This window comes from Adiantum capillus-veneris, chromosome 6, assembly GCF_014529385.1.
Source record: "Adiantum capillus-veneris isolate H3 chromosome 6, ASM1452938v2, whole genome shotgun sequence".
In the NCBI taxonomy this organism is placed as follows: domain Eukaryota; kingdom Viridiplantae; phylum Streptophyta; class Polypodiopsida; order Polypodiales; family Pteridaceae; genus Adiantum; species Adiantum capillus-veneris.
In genome coordinates, this window is record NC_140936.1 from 95,173,666 (window position 1) to 95,190,328 (window position 16,663).

General features: G+C 41.8%; 2 protein-coding genes across 4 annotated transcripts; one reads left to right on the plus strand and one right to left on the minus strand.

Annotated features, from left to right (window-relative positions):
- The first annotated feature begins 6,705 nt into the window (after positions 1-6,705).
- On the plus strand, positions 6,706-13,057 carry LOC147455920 (beta-hexosaminidase 2-like). The gene is made up of 2 exons (XM_086514548.1): positions 6,706-7,554; positions 12,042-13,057. Exons 1-2 carry the CDS (start codon positions 6,753-6,755, stop codon positions 12,995-12,997), a joined length of 1,758 nt encoding a protein of 585 aa, XP_086370674.1. The 5' UTR covers positions 6,706-6,752; the 3' UTR covers positions 12,998-13,057.
- A 651-nt stretch (positions 13,058-13,708) lies between these two features.
- On the minus strand, positions 13,709-16,164 carry LOC147455921 (uncharacterized). Of its 3 annotated transcripts, XM_086514550.1 has the most exons (4): positions 16,037-16,148; positions 15,197-15,928; positions 14,728-15,126; positions 13,709-14,610 (listed from the first exon to the last, which is right to left on the minus strand). In XM_086514550.1, the coding sequence occupies exons 2-4, from the start codon at positions 15,243-15,245 to the stop codon at positions 14,510-14,512; spliced, it is 549 nt and encodes a 182-aa protein (XP_086370676.1). In that variant the 5' UTR covers positions 15,246-15,928; positions 16,037-16,148; the 3' UTR covers positions 13,709-14,509. The 3 variants fall into 3 exon arrangements, with proteins under 3 accessions (XP_086370676.1, XP_086370677.1, XP_086370675.1); XM_086514551.1 differs by having other exon boundaries at positions 13,709-14,525; positions 15,197-16,164; XM_086514549.1 differs by having other exon boundaries at positions 15,197-16,164.
- Positions 16,165-16,663: the final 499 nt, after the last annotated feature.

Consider the following 16,663-nt stretch of genomic DNA (forward strand, 5'->3'; position numbering starts at 1 on the left):
TATGGTACAAGTAAGGATGTACAAGGTCCCAAGTAGCTAAGGGAGATAAAGAATGAGTAAAGAACTCCAAAGCATTGCAGTGATAGGGCAATTCTCTATTGTAGCACTCTCTAAATCAACACAAAACTACTCAGGTAGGAACTTGCTAGGGGAGGGTGCTCTTGGTGTAGGCTATTAAGGAGTCCTCCCAAATGGAAAGGTGGTTGCTATGAAATTTTTTAGGGGTTTTACATGCCCTTGGGAAGCATTACAACAAGAAATCTATATCCCAAGCAAGCTCAGGAATAGGAATCTAGAGAGAGTCTTAGGATATGTAATCAGTGTAAAAGTTCATGCATTGGTTTTAGAATTAATCTCAAATGGTCTAACTGTTAATAATGAGGAACACACAGTGAACTTGGAAACGGTAATCAAAGTAGCTCAATGTGTCAACAATGCCTTGACATACTTGCTCGGGGGGTGTACTATTTAGTACCTATATAACATGCATTCATGGGGTAATTTAAAAACCCCTTTTTCAACATGTTTGAATGAATAAAATCACCTCTTATTTTAGGAAATTTTGTCAAGATTGAATATAAAACCCCCTTATTTTAATGTATCTCTATTAAATTGCCTAAATTTTTGCATTTTAAAACCCCTCCCGTTGAACTCACGTGGTACATTAACATGATTACATAGTGCACCCCCGAGCATACTTGCATCATGAGTACAATGCCTTGACATACTTGCATCATACGTACAATGCCATGCTCATCATCCATGGGGATTTGAAACCTGGAAACATTCCCCTTAAAACCAAGGTCAAGGCACACCTTGCAAACTTTGGGCTTGCGAAGGGCGATGTGTGTACTATTTTGGTGTCTTCCAAATTCAAAGAATCCATTTGTTACATGGAATTAGGTGCGCTATTGATTTGATTATTAGCAATTGTGGTTGCTTATCATGATTAACAAGCAGGATGATTATGAGCCCATGATCAAAATGTTCTTATACTAGTCTTTCTATTAGAGTTTCTTATCACAATTTGCAAGTAAAATGATTTTGAGCCCATGATCAAAGTGTTCTAAAAAATATATTTCTATCAAAGTTTGCATATGCTGCAAAAATTACAGCCAAGGCAAATGTCTACAACCTTGGAGTGGTGGTGCTAGAGATGCTAACTAGGATGATGGGACCAACTCATAAGCTTTTCCATGGAGTGAGCATGCATGACTGCGTGAAACATAACCTTATACTCACATGATGGAGATATTGATCTAGGAGACATTGTGTATGCATAATAATTGTCAAAAGCTCTTAGCCTCTACCTAGTGAATTGAAGGAGTCAACATTGTTGTCTTTGTTGTGCATGTTGTTGCCATGTACTGCATAGAAGGCCTACCCAACAAGCACTCAATTATGTAGCATATCAAGTCACTTCTTGTATCACAACATTCTACCTACTATTGGTAGAGAGTATAAGATTTGGGAATTGTCCTTGTTTTAGAATGCAACAAGTGATGTCTTCACCTTGTTTTATAATGCCAAATTTTTGTATGCCCTTTTTAAAAAAAGTTTGTAAACGAATCCCTTCCTTTTTTTGGGACTTTCTTTGCTTTGGAATGCCGATGTGAACCTTCATGTTGTTCTTTGAGAGTCATTTTTGTTTCACCCCCTCCCTTGAGCTAGTTTGTCATGCAATAGGGTTGATCATTTACCATTATCCTTTATCATTGTTTATGTTCTTTTGAGACACATGTAACACAACCTATATGTTTGTAATTGATGGTTTCACATACCACTTTGGACTTTAATAGTACATTTCATATCATATTGTGTGTGTGCGCGCGCGCATTGCTGTGAGCACATGAGGGAAAATTGGCTGACTAGCCATGTTTACATAGGGGTGTCACTCTACATGTCATGAACCTTTTGTGGCTAGAGTTTTGCCGATTGACCGTTAGAATCCAAGCCTTCCTAGACAGTGAGAAATGGCTCTCTCTCTCTCTCTCTCTTGCGTCTCTTGCATATGCCATAATTCCATCAATTGAGGTCATTAATGTTCATGCAATAGGCAAGCGCAAAGGTTTGATCTCTCAAAATAGATCGCACATGTGGGCATGGCATGATTAGCTAGATTACCATGTAAGCAACGATGAGCAGAGTTGCTTACGCATGCCAATCTCTTCTTATGGATTAAGAAGCGGTCATTGGTTTATTATGGCCAATGTTTGCGAAGAATAATCTCCGCAACCATAGAAAATTCCCTCTTGTAAATTTTCTAGAAGCAAAATTTGAAATTTTGAGGTGATTGTTACTAATTTTATGCTATTCTTCTCACAATCTAGGTGAGGTTTTCTCTTCCTCTCAAGCGGCACTTTTGAATTTCAAAGTAGCACGATTGTAAGCTAAGACACAATTTTCCTATGTCTGTAACTAATTCTTTTGCTTTTTATTTATGAATTTTGCTTAGAGAGAAAAGAAGAGAAGTTGTAACATTGTAGGAACAATCCCAGATTCCCAAGAGACCTCAAAGATCTATGCAAGGAGTCTTGAATAGCAGGACACTATGATAATATGAGGCCTGGGGACTATGAACCATGAGCTCTATCCAACCATCTCCCTCTATATATATTAGAGCCCCCCCCCGCATTGGTTCCCATTGGACCACGCTCGGGTCCTTGGCCTGACATTACCCCCCCTTGGAGAAGCGTTTTTGTCCTCGAAAGCAAAAGTGGGATATTTATTCTTAAGAACAATAATGTTTTCCCAAGTGGAACCTTCTTTAGGTCCATCTTTCCACAACCAATGCTTGGCATAAATCATGATAGTCAAGAATACGCTCGAGTTAATGCCGTTGGGTTGGAGGTTTAATGAAATCAACCAAAACCTATTGATCAACTACATATATTATCGTCCCTATGCAAGCAATTATGTAAATAAGTTACATGAAAAATTGGATGAATACCATAGTGCACATGTAAAGAAAGTTTGTAGTCCATATCTCCAACTTGCTTGAGTATTTTGAATGGGACACATTATCTAGGAGATAACTTAGGTGTAGGACCAGATTCAAAATTTTTGAATGCTTTGGATCACGTAAAAATCAAAGTATCTTGCCAACGTTTCTCATTAGCAACTTCTTGTATCTGTCATGTGCTCATTTTGACAAGCAATGTTCAACGTATCCATATGATCTTGGATAAAGTCCTTGACTTGCTGAATTTTCTTAGTAGCCAACCCCAATGCAACTGGTGACCTAGGTTGAACCATAAGCATGAAGGGACTAAAACATGCTTTGCACTATTATAAGTAAATTCCAAAATAGGTAGATAATCTTCCCAACCGGGTTGCTTTTTGCTAACTTATTCTTGTAACATATCCTCTAGCACCTGGTTAACTCATTTAGTTTGACCATCTATCTTTGGATGATTTGTAATATTGAGATAATTATGTTCTCAATTGTTTAAAGATGGACCTCCAGAAGTGAGTATTAAACTTGGGATCGCAATCACTAACAATATCACTAGGCAACCCATATAGTCTATAGAGATTGTCAACAAATAACTTTGCTAACTAGAGTTTTAATGGTGGATTTGGTTGGGATAGACTTACAGAGTTTAATCAACCCATTTACAATCACCCATACTAAATCAGTATCTTGTACGGTTGTTGGTAGATCCAAAATAAAATCCATAGAGATACTTTTCCATTTGCCATTGGGAATCTCCAAAGGATGTAAGAGACCCCATGCCTTTAGACGCTCTGCTTTATTAACTTGATGTTTTTGGCAGTGCAAGACATAGTGTTGTACATACCCATGTAAACCTAGCCAGTAAAACTATATAAGTACATAAGTCTTCTTTATGCCTGGGTGCCCTGCACTTGGACTATCATGACATTCATAAAGAATTTGTCATTGAATGTCTGCATCCGTCGATACACAAACTCTCCCCTTGGGGAAAAGTTATCCATATTCAGTAGAAAAATTCTTCCATGAATTAGTTCAACACTCGAAAGGGGAGAATCGATTGTGGAGGAAATAGAGAGACGACCAACATCGGAGTGAGAAGGATCCCTCCTTTGAACATGACTCCTCACCTTAAAGTATGCATCATCATGCTCACAGTTGCCCATTAGAGAATCCAAAAACTCACTTTTAGGTTTGGTGAATAGTAGAGAGTTGATCTTAGGCATATGGCTGAGAGCATTAACCTATCACCTTGTATCATCCTTTACGATACTGGAGCTTTACATCATAATTTGAAGAGAATCTTAGAGCATCTGGCCTCTTGATCCTTCAAATCAAGCTATTCTGAAAACCATTTGATATTTTCATGGTCAAGCAATATTCCAAATCGAGCACCATACAAATAGTGTCGCCACTTTTTTAAATTTTACACTATTACATATAGCTCCCTTTCATAACCAAAATAATTGTGATGTGCAAAATCAAGTTTCTTGCTTTCAGAAGCAATTGGCCTTTCCTATTGAAGAAGAATTGGTTCGATCACTCGATTGCTGGCACCTATTTGAAGCACAAAAGTTTTCATTAGATCTCTAGTTTCTAACATGGGTCCAATAGCTAGAGCGACCTTAAGTGCTTTAAAACTTTGTTGTTGAACCTCTCCCCTATGAAATGCTTTGCCCTTGTCTTTCAATTGGTTCGCCATAGGAACATCAATTCTCGCAGATGTTTTGACTAATCTCCAATAAAAACCTCAAAATCCTAAGAAAATTTCAAGCTCTTCTAAATTTTTAGGAGGAGGCCATTTACGAATGGTTTCCACTTTGGATTGATCCATATGAGGCCTGCAACATATATTATATGCCCCAAATAGTGAATTTCTAACTTTAAAAAATCACACTTAGACTCTTTATTTGTGTTGCTTAAGAAGATCAAACACCTCCTCAGATGGACTATAGACAAGAATGTCATTGAGGAAAACAATGACAAACTTGTCCATATACAAATTCAATACACTATCCATGAGTGTCACAAAAATGCATGGACTGTTGATTAAACCAAATGGCACAACCAAAAATTCATAATGTCCAAAACATTGTTTGGAGAGCAGTTTTAGGTATATAAGTAGGTCTAATTTATACTCGATTATACCCTGACCACATATATATTTTCATAAAAAGATGTGCATGTGTCACTCTTTTTTCTACCCAAGGGGACTAGCTTAGTTGGAAGATGGGTTGGACTTGCATCACCAAGGTGGTTGGTTCTACCTCCACTAAGCGTCCTTAGCGGTATCTCAAGGCAAAGGATCGTCCCATGTGCCCTACTTGATGCATGTTGTTGGTGGAATAAAAAACTTGACTTGTCAACACTTTTTTTTAAAACGTGCATGTGTGCTGACTTGTCAACAATTATAAAAAAACGTGCATGTGTGAGTTTATCAAACAATCCTTCTACCCTTGGTAATGGATACTTATTCACAATAGTAACCACGTTAAGATCATGACAGTCTATGAATACGTGCATACTACCTTCCTTTTTCTTCACCAATAGTATGGGAGAAGCCCATGGTGAAGAGCTAAGTTGAATAAACCCTCAAGTGAGGTGGTCAACAAGTTCACATTCCACCTCAATAACTATAGAATGACTCGATCTATAAGACAATTTACTAACACTTACTACGTGCAAGCACATCTATGTCGTGTTGCATAGAATGTGCCAGTGGTTATAGTCCAAGTCGTAAATTTTGTGAAAAAATGATAAATCTTGTGGAAAAACATCATTGTATTCCGTAGAGAGTCCTTCAATTGATTAGAAACATTTGTTAGTTGTGATGATGGAGAAGTAGTAAAGACACTCTAAGAGAAGGAGGAGAGGAAAGAGAAACATGCGACGTCGAGAAATTCTCAAACATAAGAGAATCGCTATTAGCATTTGATAATAAATGACACAAAGAGTAATACAAAAGGAGTTAGGCTATGGTCATGTGAGGCTTAGTTTCGACGACGAGCTCTGACACGCTGCAGCTTTTCACTTGCTTAGTAGCCTAACTATGCCTAAAAAGGCATAGTTGCAAAACCATGCCCGGTCTCCACAACCTCGCTCTGAGTTTCTCTCTCTTGACTACGCCTGACTCTCCCTCTCTCTACTTGCTCCTCCCGGTCTTCGCTCTACACCCCTGTCAGACGCTCGCCAGGCTTACGGGTAAGTAAGCCTCGCGTGACCACGCCTTTATGAGGCAAGGCCATAGGTGAACCGTGTACCTAGTTGAATGGATGTAGCTAGCTATATACACTTGTACGTTGTCTTGTCGAGAGTTCTAGCGCCTGCATTCATGACTCTCTTCTCTGGACGACAGAGATGGAGTTTGCCGACCGGCCTCAGGACTATATGACACGGGCATGGGATCTATGGTGAGAGTGTAGATCTTGTTGGCACCGTAAAAAGTAATCTTGGGTACAAAGTAATTTCGGGTACCCGAGATTACTTTTGGTCACATTTGGTATAAGAGTAATCTCGGGCCCATACCATCACAATAAACATACATCAGCCCTTTCCATGTTCATAACTTGAAAATCCAAACAAGTAGAGTACCTTTGTACTTCCAATGGAACAGCTCTGCATTCCGAGATTACTTTGTCACGCCGGAGATTACTTTGCCACGATCTACGGCTCTCCTTCATGCCACCGTAGAACCCACCCCCTCAATGGGCCGGCCGCCGTGCTGTATAAAGCAATGCTCAATGAATTCTGTGGTCATTTTGCTCGAGGACTGCTGGTCCTGTTTTGAGAAGCTGCAGTAATGCAGTCACTCTTATTGATTTGCTTGCCATTGGTCGCGTTGATGGTCAAGCAGGTGGCTGTCGCAGAGGTTTTTCTGTGGCCCCAGCCCCGCTCCATAGCCTGGGGCTCAGGTTTGCCCATCTTTTTGTCCGATTCTTTCCATTTCCGCCTTCCTGCTGAGAGCCCACAAGAGCTGCTACTTGCGGCTTCACGCTACCGCGACCTCATCTTCAGAGAAAAATGGGTTCCTGTCGCGGTCTCGACAAATACTCAAACTACGCTCATCTCTGATGGCATGCCATTAGAGCTTTCCTACTTGACAGTCAGCGTTGCCGACTTGCATACGGATCTGCAGCAAGGTGTCAAAGAGGGATACACCTTAATGATACCTGATGGTGGAGGGTCTAATGCCTACTTGAAGGCGGATACGGTATGGGGAGCACTTCATGGGTTTGAAACATTTTCTCAGCTTGTACAATGGGACAAAGTGGCTGAAAAGATAGTGTTAGAAAGAGGTGTGACCTTGTCGGATGCACCCCTTTATGGCTATCGCGGCATTATGCTGGATGTCGCTCGGAACTTCTATCCGATTCCAGATTTGATGAGAACTGTTCGTGCTATGGCTCACAACAAGCTCAATGTACTACATTTGCATCTCACGGACTCACAATCCTTCCCCTTGGAAATAGCGTCAGAGCCTGAGCTTGCAAGCAAAGGAACTTTTGGGCCCCAATTCATCTACTATGCATCTGACATCCAGCGGCTTGTCTCTTATGCCCGCTACTATGGCGTCCGCATTGTGCCTGAAATTGACAATCCAGGTCAGCATTCATTTGATTGGTTTTTAGCTGGCTTTTTTGTGTTTTGATTGTCAAGTTAGATTTTTCAGTGCATACATATTGGTTCATTATATCTGGTCAGTGGATGTGGGTTCTAGCTATTTCTAGCAGAGAGCTTGCCGTGAGCAAGTGGAGTTGATTTTCTTGGAATGTGTTCATCTCTGTACTTAGTTTCGATCAATGCTTGTTTAGGTGATGATGCCCTCCGCTCCACATTCTGAGAGTAGTAGTTGAATTGTGGATGGACCTCCTTGCATTCCCAAAGCGTATACTGAATTGTCTCCCTTTTCACCACAGAGGAGATACCATGAGTTGGCGTCCTGCCACTTAGTTGTGATGCTTCTCATGAGCGGAAGAATTCTCCATAGAAGCAATTTTCAACTTGAACCGTGTGGATTTTCAAAGTAGAGCTTGATCACTACTTTGCAGAACTTGGGGGTTTATCCACATCCATCTTTAGCTCTTTTTTTAACTAGTGTGTTAATTCATTTGTTAATGTGAGGGGCTCTCTTGACTTGATTATCCAATGTGGGCTTGTTAATAGTCACTCTTGGAGTTTCAAATGCAGCGGAATCGAGAGATTAGGCAGAATTGAGCAGTCAGACCATCCAAATCCTTTGGGTTAACCTTATGTCTGTGGATGTGACTTGTTAATTTTTATGGCTTTTTTCTCGAAATGAATAGAGAACTTGATAGAGAGATAGACCGTTCAATGTAAATAGGTAGATCTATGTGAGAGATAGGAGATCTGCTGTACAGAATTAGATGTATTTATAGAGATGTGGATATGCGTAAGAGAGAGAGAGAGAGAGAGAGAGAGAGAGAGAGAGAGAGAGCGCCATTAGTTCATTGGGATAAAGTTATCTTGCCTAGAGAGAGGGAGGCTTGGGGATTATTGATCGAGAGATGCAGAGGGAGGCATTGCTTGCCAAGCTCGTAGGATGCGGTTTGTTTCTTGGGGTTGAACCTTGGGAAGCAATTTCTATACAATGCTTTGTCATGGGCTTCTGGTTGTTTTGGGTCTATGGATAGTGATGGTGCCTGGCGCTTGACCATCAGATTCATATTTATAGATGCTTCTTTGGATATGTCTCATTTGTCTCCCTTTATGTGATTCTTGTTGAGGATTTAGATGGTTGGCGGCTTGCTTTGATTCAGCACCCACCCTCTTGTGTGGAGGAGGTAGAGAGGCAACCACTTATTTGGAATGCATATGTGACAGATTTAGAGGGCCGTCAGCTAGGTGAGAGGACGTACATTGATTGGGCTAGATGAGACGAACATCTTTATGTTGTTGGTTGGATGTTTCCTTGGTTGGTGCAGAGGTCATCGGTGCTATCTATGGGATCGGCAGAGGGGTTGCCTCACGTATGAGAGGGAAATTCCTCCTCACTGGCATGGATACATTGGGGGATAGACTGTTTTACCTTCTCCCCGATTGTTGTGCCCCATGGGACAGATGTTTGGCTTTGCAGAGATTGCCATCATGGCTAGCATATCAGAGTAGCTTCTTAGGGTAAGACGCTCTTGAGCAGCGGTTGGATGCTCATGGGCAGCCTTTGAGTTGTGGGCTTTTTGGGGAGGTGCTCTTATTTGACCTTGTTTCCTGCACTGCTAGGAGGCATCGCTTTGGAGGTTGTGAATGTGGTAGGGACGACCACTGGCTGAGTTGGACTGGGATCCTGGTGAGTGGGAGTTGCCTCCTTTAGTGGCTGATGGGACCCCTCTCATTTTTTGAGTCCACTGTACCCCTTGGGAGGAGGATTATCTAGAGGACATGACTCCGGGCTCATTGTCCACGTTCGAATGTTGGTATGGCGAGATCATTACATCTCTCCATCTTTTCAATGATAGTTTTGGTCATGCATTTAGACTCTCAAGATCAGCAGGATATGCTATTTCATGTGGATGATTGCGCATGCGGGATCACTTGGGCTTAGATTACTGGTCATGATCCGACTTGCTAGAGATGTACTTTGCAACTTGAGTCCTTGAGGCACTATTTCCGGGTATGCCCGTATGCTTAGCAAGTGTGGAGGGCAGTTTGTTGTTTGCTCATCCGAGTGGCTTTCATGATGAGTTTGGGACACGGGGGCAGTTGCATGGCATTTGCAATTTCCGGGGTCACACACCTATTTTCAGGGCTCTCCGATAGATCCGGTCTTCATCCTTGCTTCATTGGGATATGGATTGGGCACTCTACGGATGACTCCATGTACAAGTCCAGGTGGACCTCTCCCAGAGAGAGTTTTTATCGCGATCTGTAGCATCACTCTAGTCTCTCTAGACCATGTGGAAGGCTGGTTGTGCTCAGTCTTTCCCTATGTCCATCACTTTGACAGCCATTTGGACTGCGCTTCTGCTTACTCTTTGTAGCCAGTGGGATTCTTGAGTGGGCTCCTCCAAGGAAGCGGAGTGGCATTGATACTCTTTTCTCCGGAGATGGGCATGATCTTTAGTCCTTTTCAGTTTGGACTACGGATACATTATATGTAGGAAAAGATGCTCTATATGGTAGAATAGGCAGCGGAAGATGCAATGAAGACATGGACTGGCCTCCTATCCAATGGGCACCTCAATTTTAATTTGACAGCACTCGGACAGGATCCTCAGACACCAGAAAACATCTGCAATGCCATATGCACATACAAGGCAACTATGGAGAAAAAGATCACGGAGTTAGAAAGAGACAGAACATCTGGTGCTCTGCCTCTGCTACTGTCGCCCATGTGTGGAGAAGAAAGATCACTGAGGTAGAAAGAGACAGGACGTCTGGTGCTCTGCCTCTGCTATTGGTGACCCATGTTTGGGCTGCCATGAGGAAGGGATAACTACGGGAATGCCACCTCAATGACATCGTCTATCTGGTGCTGCTCAATAGCCACTGTGAGAGGGAGGATGCCAGGCTGCCCAAAAACGCTGGGGGCTGCCCTCCCTACAGGCTGCCCACTACCTCATGCTAGGGCTGCCTGAAGAGGAGGACCGTGCAAGCTAAACAACAGACCCGAAAGCCAGCTGCCACCTCCTTCTCGCCCTTAAGTAGGTCCTCAGCAATGCTGCCCAACCCACACCTCTAGCCCCATCATATGAAAATAGGGGTGAAAAATATGAGAGGGGGCACAACAAGCCCCTAGGGCCCTGTGAAAAAATTTGCAAGTGAAAAATATTTCAATTTTGCAGGAGCCTACATGGCCATGAAATGAAACAAAACCCAGGGCTAAACATGGCTGGAAATATCCTGAGACGAAAACTACCTCACTCTGGCTGGGCACAGCTGCAAAACAGCCCTCACTCCCTATCATGTGTCCCTGGGAGATACCAAAGGTTCGGCCCTTCCTAGGTAGTTTTTCTATACGCAAACCACACGACAAGAGCACCTGGGTACGGAAGTACGTTTGGAGTAAGGTCGGCCCTAATTACCGAACCATATGCAACCATAATTTTATAGAAAAATATGCACAAACTAGTAAACTACTAAACATTGAAAACATCTTACTTGATAGAGACTTTAGACTTGAGAACTAAACTCAAACACTTCAAAGTTGGAACTTGAAAACTTTTTCATTATCAAGTATCACTCATGAGTAGATATAAAATTCCATGGACCATAGATAATAGAAAATTGATGAAAGCAAGAAGGGCATGGTATAACAAACCTAAAGTAGCATGAAAGAAAGGAAGGTGAAACTAGGGAGTCAAGACTACATGCATGGGAGTCCAGAATAAGTGCTACCATCAATGACCAGAGCTAGCTACAGCTGCAAGCTTTTATAGAGGTGGACTAAAAAACTTAAAATGTCAAGCCTCTTATAAAACTTCAAAAAGTCAAGTCCGGTTTACTTTTTCACATGGGTATGGAATACTCTTTTTCACACGTGGTAAATCAAACCATATGGGGGCCAAACCCACTAAATGTAATTACACAATTGGAAACTTGTCTCCACTCGGAGGAGTGGCCAAAGACTTTACTAACTTTGAGAGAAACCTACTTGATAGGAAGGGCATTACATGCACACAAGGATGTTTTGATTGACTTCAATCTGATGAGAACTTATGTGATGAGGTTCTAAGCATGCCAATTTCAATCCATGATACTTCATTAGTTGCTTGCTACTAGCATAAGAAATGTCATTAGTTGTTGTTCCACTGTGGAGATACTGTGAACGTCTTATTGTATTAGCTTGACAACATTAGATTGTTCGAAGATGTGCTCAACATTGGAGGTAGTATCAAAAATGCTCACATGAGAGGCCTCAGACAGTACACAAAATTGCAGTTAGATGTCAAGAGACTTGGTCGGTATGTATTATTATACATATATTTAGATATTTCGTATGCTTACATTGTCAGTATGATGCCAGTGATTGCCTCTAGCTTCTGTTGCCTTGAAACATAGAGTAGATTCTTGGTATATCGCCAGGGGCAATGTTTTTTGACTAATGGAAGAGGAATTGGTTTTATCTATGCAGGACACAGCGGATCCTGGGCAGGTGCATACCCAGATTTAGTGACATGTTACAACAAATTTTGGCTGCCCGATATGGCGGTGGAGCCCGCACCTGGCCAACTGAACCCCCTCAAGAATGAAACATATAGGGTATTCAAAAATGTAATCAACGATGTAGCATCAGCCTTCCCTGACCAGCTCTTTCATGGTGGCAAAGATGAACCGATTGCAGGCTGCTGGGAATCCAGTCCAGACATTGCAGAGTACCTAAAACAGGGCAATAATACACTCAGCACCCTCTTGGAAAAGTTTGTTCGCCTAACCCACCCATACATTACCTCCAACAACAAAACTGCCATATATTGGGAGGACATTTTGCTTAGTGATGACATCCATGTCAGCTCTTCATTGCTTCCACCTGAAACCACAATCCTCGAGACATGGAATGAGGGACCCCTCAATACCAAGCGGCTCACCGCTGCAGGGTACCGCACAATTGTTGCTTCGGCGAATTTCTACTATCTTGATTGTGGCAGAGGAAGCTTTGTAGGAAATGATACTCACGTTGATCAGCAGGTGAATCCCACCCCTGGGACCTGCTCCTACAATTATGGTGGTAGCGGGGGGTCATGGTGCGCACCATACAAGACATGGCAACGGATCTACGACTATGATATCACGTACAACCTGACAATGGAAGAGGCAGGGCTTGTGATGGGAGGGGAGGTGTGCCTTTGGTCAGAGCAGGCAGATGAGACTGTTCTAGACGGGCTTTTGTGGCCTCGTGCATCTGCCTTGGCGGAGTCCCTGTGGTCCGGCAACCGGGATGGTGAAGGAGAGAGGCGCTCTGTGGATGCTCTTTATCGCCTCAACGATTGGCGCTACCACATGGTTTCTCGGGGCATCAAGGCAATGCCAATCCAACCCTTATGGTGCTTGAAACATCCTGGCGAATGTAATCTTGCCTTGGGGTATTGAGGTTGGATTTTATGAACTTCTCAACTACCTCACAATAAAAACAGAAAACCTTGGTCTTCGCATCTCAGAGTCGTTCATCACAACACCTCTTACATTCTCACAGTCTTGTTTATTCCTAATGGCTTAAAAAAAAATAAAAAATGTTTCTAATTCAAAGATTCCACTCAAAAACAAGAAAAATGATGCGTTAATCTATAGCACGTAACGACACGCAATGACGAAGCACATAGATTTGTAACAATATTACCTAAGAAAGACGAATACACACAAACACACACACAGAGAGAGAGAGAGAGAGAGAGAGAGAGAGAGAGAGAGAGAGGGAGGAAAAGGTTAAAGATAACTTAAAAGAAAACACTAAAGAAAAAATGTAAGAGCAAAGAAACACTTATTTATATGGATAGAAAAGATCTTTTAACTTTCCATCTTCATTTGTCTTTTGACTTTCCACATGCATCTGTCTTTTCATTTCCTAAACTCACCCTTCACTTATACACTTAATATGTTTTGAAAGAACTTTTATTTGTCTAAGATTGGGGAGACCTAATCACAATCTTGTTTATTCTAGTGCCAACCTTTATGATTGTTTTGTAATGAAAGGATAAGAAACAAGGTGAAATTTCACTATGGCCTATATAAGGCTATTGAGAAGAATTTCTTGATAAGAGGCCTAATTTATGATAACAATGAACTATTTAGAATGCAATATATTCCAAAAACATAAAAAATTATGATTGAAAAACTCTTGGAAGCATTGTAAGAAATTGAAAAAAAACAAAACAAAGTGAAAGAGGATGAAAAGGATTGTGTTTTGACACAATACTTCAAGTCCCTCTTTAAAGAGAGAGGCACACAAATGTCAACACTCTCTCACAAGGGCCTAAAAGAAATAATTTGAAAAAAGTTTATCATCATTAGCTTGCCATGTGGCAATCCACAAGCTTTATCCGATGGTCCAGAGATACACCCAAAATCCAACCCTTTACTAGAGACTACTTACGAAGTCCAAATATCAATTGCTACAAGTGATCAAACAGCATTCAGAATATACGCACATATAAGCTCCACATCTTGCGGTTGATTACAGATGATATCACTAATGCATATACAGCATCAGTGAAAAGCAGACGTTTTTTGGAGCCAGAAGAGACAAATAAGAAGAGACAAAGAAGTAAAGTCCTCAGAAATGTTGGCAAAAGCCCAGCATGGACAATTGGGGAGACAAGAAGATATCATTTTCTACTACATCAGTTTACAATTGCTCATATGTACAAAACACCATTGCCATCGAGACAATGCATCCGACTTCAATGTCTGCCTTACCATGCATGCAAGCTGGAAGCACTTCACAGAGAAGCCCACCTGAATGCATTTGGTGGAGCAGCTGTGAGTAGTTCTGATGCCTGCTTGAGAAATCCAACACGTGCGTATGCATCGACCAAGCAATTTTAGGGCTTGACAGTAAATGCTTTGCCTTGGCTTCCCATCATGGAACCAAAACAAACCTGGTCGTCACTCAGAAGAGTTTCTGGGATCCATGAGAGACTTTTGTAAATGGTATGCATCAGCAAGTATTGCAAAATGTGCAAGGACTACTCCAACACTTATAATTTCTGCCATTTTTGCGTTAGAGTGAGCCAAAGTTGTGTTAAACGCAAAATTTAATCAAATGTTAAGTACCACAATTATTTTTATAACAAAAAACATTTATTTGTGGTGGCATTTCTTACCTAGTGGAGAGGAGGCAAGTAGTTTGAGTGGCCGAACCGAAACTAGGTGATTGCCCTCGCTTTGTCCAGTAGCAATGGATATAATTGGCTCGGGACCCCGGAATCTCAAAGTCTGACAGGGACTAGATCTTCGTGACTCCAAGTGATGTTCGAAATCACCTTGCTCATAATCTGACCCGCCACCTTTATGCTTGCTTCTTTCACTCTGAAACTTCTCCGAGAACTCTAAAAAATCGATGATGACTGGTCGTCCTCTCTTCTTACCTTGTTTAAGTCTGTCCATTGTAGTTTTTGGGCTTTGATATCCCTTGGTCGTGCTAGGGGAAATGGCATCGGTGGGAGATTGATTTATGGTGACACTTTTGCTTTTGCTCTTATCCTTAACCTTCTTGTGCAATGCTGCAAGTCCAAGAAAAAGTGAAGACAATATAACAAACCAAACACATTAGTCGAACAAGAAAAACATTACTTATTGTTGTATGCTTCAGCTTCGTCTTTGAGAAATTTATCATTCGCATAGTCCAAAAACCATGGACAGTCTCTCCACATGCTCACAAGCTGCAATGGCATTCACATATATCGCCTCATTTGGTTTCAATCCCTAGATTTGCATTTCCTGAACGCATTCCATGTCTGCAATCGTACTTCGCGTACATGTCTATCAAGGCTCTCTAAACAACCTGATATGATCCAAGTCATGGCTTGATGATGTGGTCATGTATGAGCATTCCTTGATACGTGGCCCCTATCAAGCCACATGCCTTCAATACAGAAGACATGACAAAAAGCATTTTGTTCGACCTGTTTCCTTCTCATTTCACTGTACAAACAAAGAGCTACGATGTAGTTGCCTTGCAACCGGCAATCATTGCACCGCATGGCACTGCATCTTTCTGTTCCAGGTCATCAAACACTCTGCAAGCCTCCTCGAGCTTCCCAACATTTCCCGTACATATCAGCAAGGGTGCACCCAAGGATGACGTCCAATTCCGGTCCACTGCTAATCAACTGATCATGAACCCATTTGCCATCACTGAAAAAGCACATGCTTTCAAAGCACAAGAATATATGTACTCATCCGGCTCAATGTTATCGACTAGCATTTTCTCGAACATCTCCTCCATACAACAATGGCTACCACTAAGTCCATGCTGAGCATACCAAACCATTATTGCACTCCATGACACAACAGTCCACCGACCTGCAATTTGTCAAAGATAACGCTTGCATCCTTCAGGCACGCGCAGTGGGCATACAGACACACAAGACTATTACAGACACTTGTGTTTGAATTAAAATATGCACATACTATTTGGTGATGTATCAACCTGCCTTCTCTACGGGCATCTGTTTGGCCACATGCTTAACAACTTGCCCCAATATGGGAATACTATGAAAGATCTACAATACCGAGCCTCATCACTATTTGACACGGGAATTTAAATGAAGTGCAGGTGATGGGATCGATGGTTAAAGTGAAGCATATTTTTCATAAATCTCGAACATTGTCTTATTTGTCCTTGTTTACTTTTTTTGGTCCGTGTTTACTTTTCCCCCTATCCGAGTTCACTTTATGAGGGAGTGGCTTGGCCTTGGCAGTCTTAAGTTCGAGTCACCAGCGTGGGCGAAGCAAGTCAACACGTCGACTTCTTTTCCAACTGTTTGTCCTCCTCAAGATTCCTGCAAAAACAATGCAACCGTCAATCCCAACACCTTGGGGTCATTATGACCTCGTGCTAGATAGTGTTGTGGAGAGATACCGAGGTGTTTGCAAGGAAACTTTATAGGGGTATGGGGGAAGGGAAGCACAGGAGTCCAAATGAAAGAAGAAAGCAAAGTACAACTAAATAAATGACTCTACCGTTGCATTAAGCAAGTAGCATTTGAATAAGTCTCTTCCTTGTTTCATAATACATGAAATGGAGGTGATGCTGAG

What these genes read in the sequence shown, in the direction of transcription:
- LOC147455920 (XM_086514548.1), top strand. Translation starts at nt 6,753, where the DNA reads ATGCAGTCACTCTTATTGATTTGCTTGCCATTGGTCGCGTTGATGGTC. An exon ending in GCCTGAAATTGACAATCCAG is followed by an intron (nt 7,555 to 12,041) that starts GTCAGCATTCAT and finishes TTATCTATGCAG; the next exon opens with GACACAGCGGATCCTGGGCA.
- LOC147455921 (XM_086514549.1), bottom strand. Translation starts at nt 15,245, where the DNA reads ATGCGAATGATAAATTTCTCAAAGACGAAGCTGAAGCATACAACAATA. An exon ending in GCTGAAGCATACAACAATAA is followed by an intron (nt 15,127 to 15,196) that starts GTAATGTTTTTC and finishes TTGGACTTGCAG; the next exon opens with CATTGCACAAGAAGGTTAAG. An exon ending in ACTTGCCTCCTCTCCACTAG is followed by an intron (nt 14,611 to 14,727) that starts GTAAGAAATGCC and finishes CAAAAATGGCAG; the next exon opens with AAATTATAAGTGTTGGAGTA.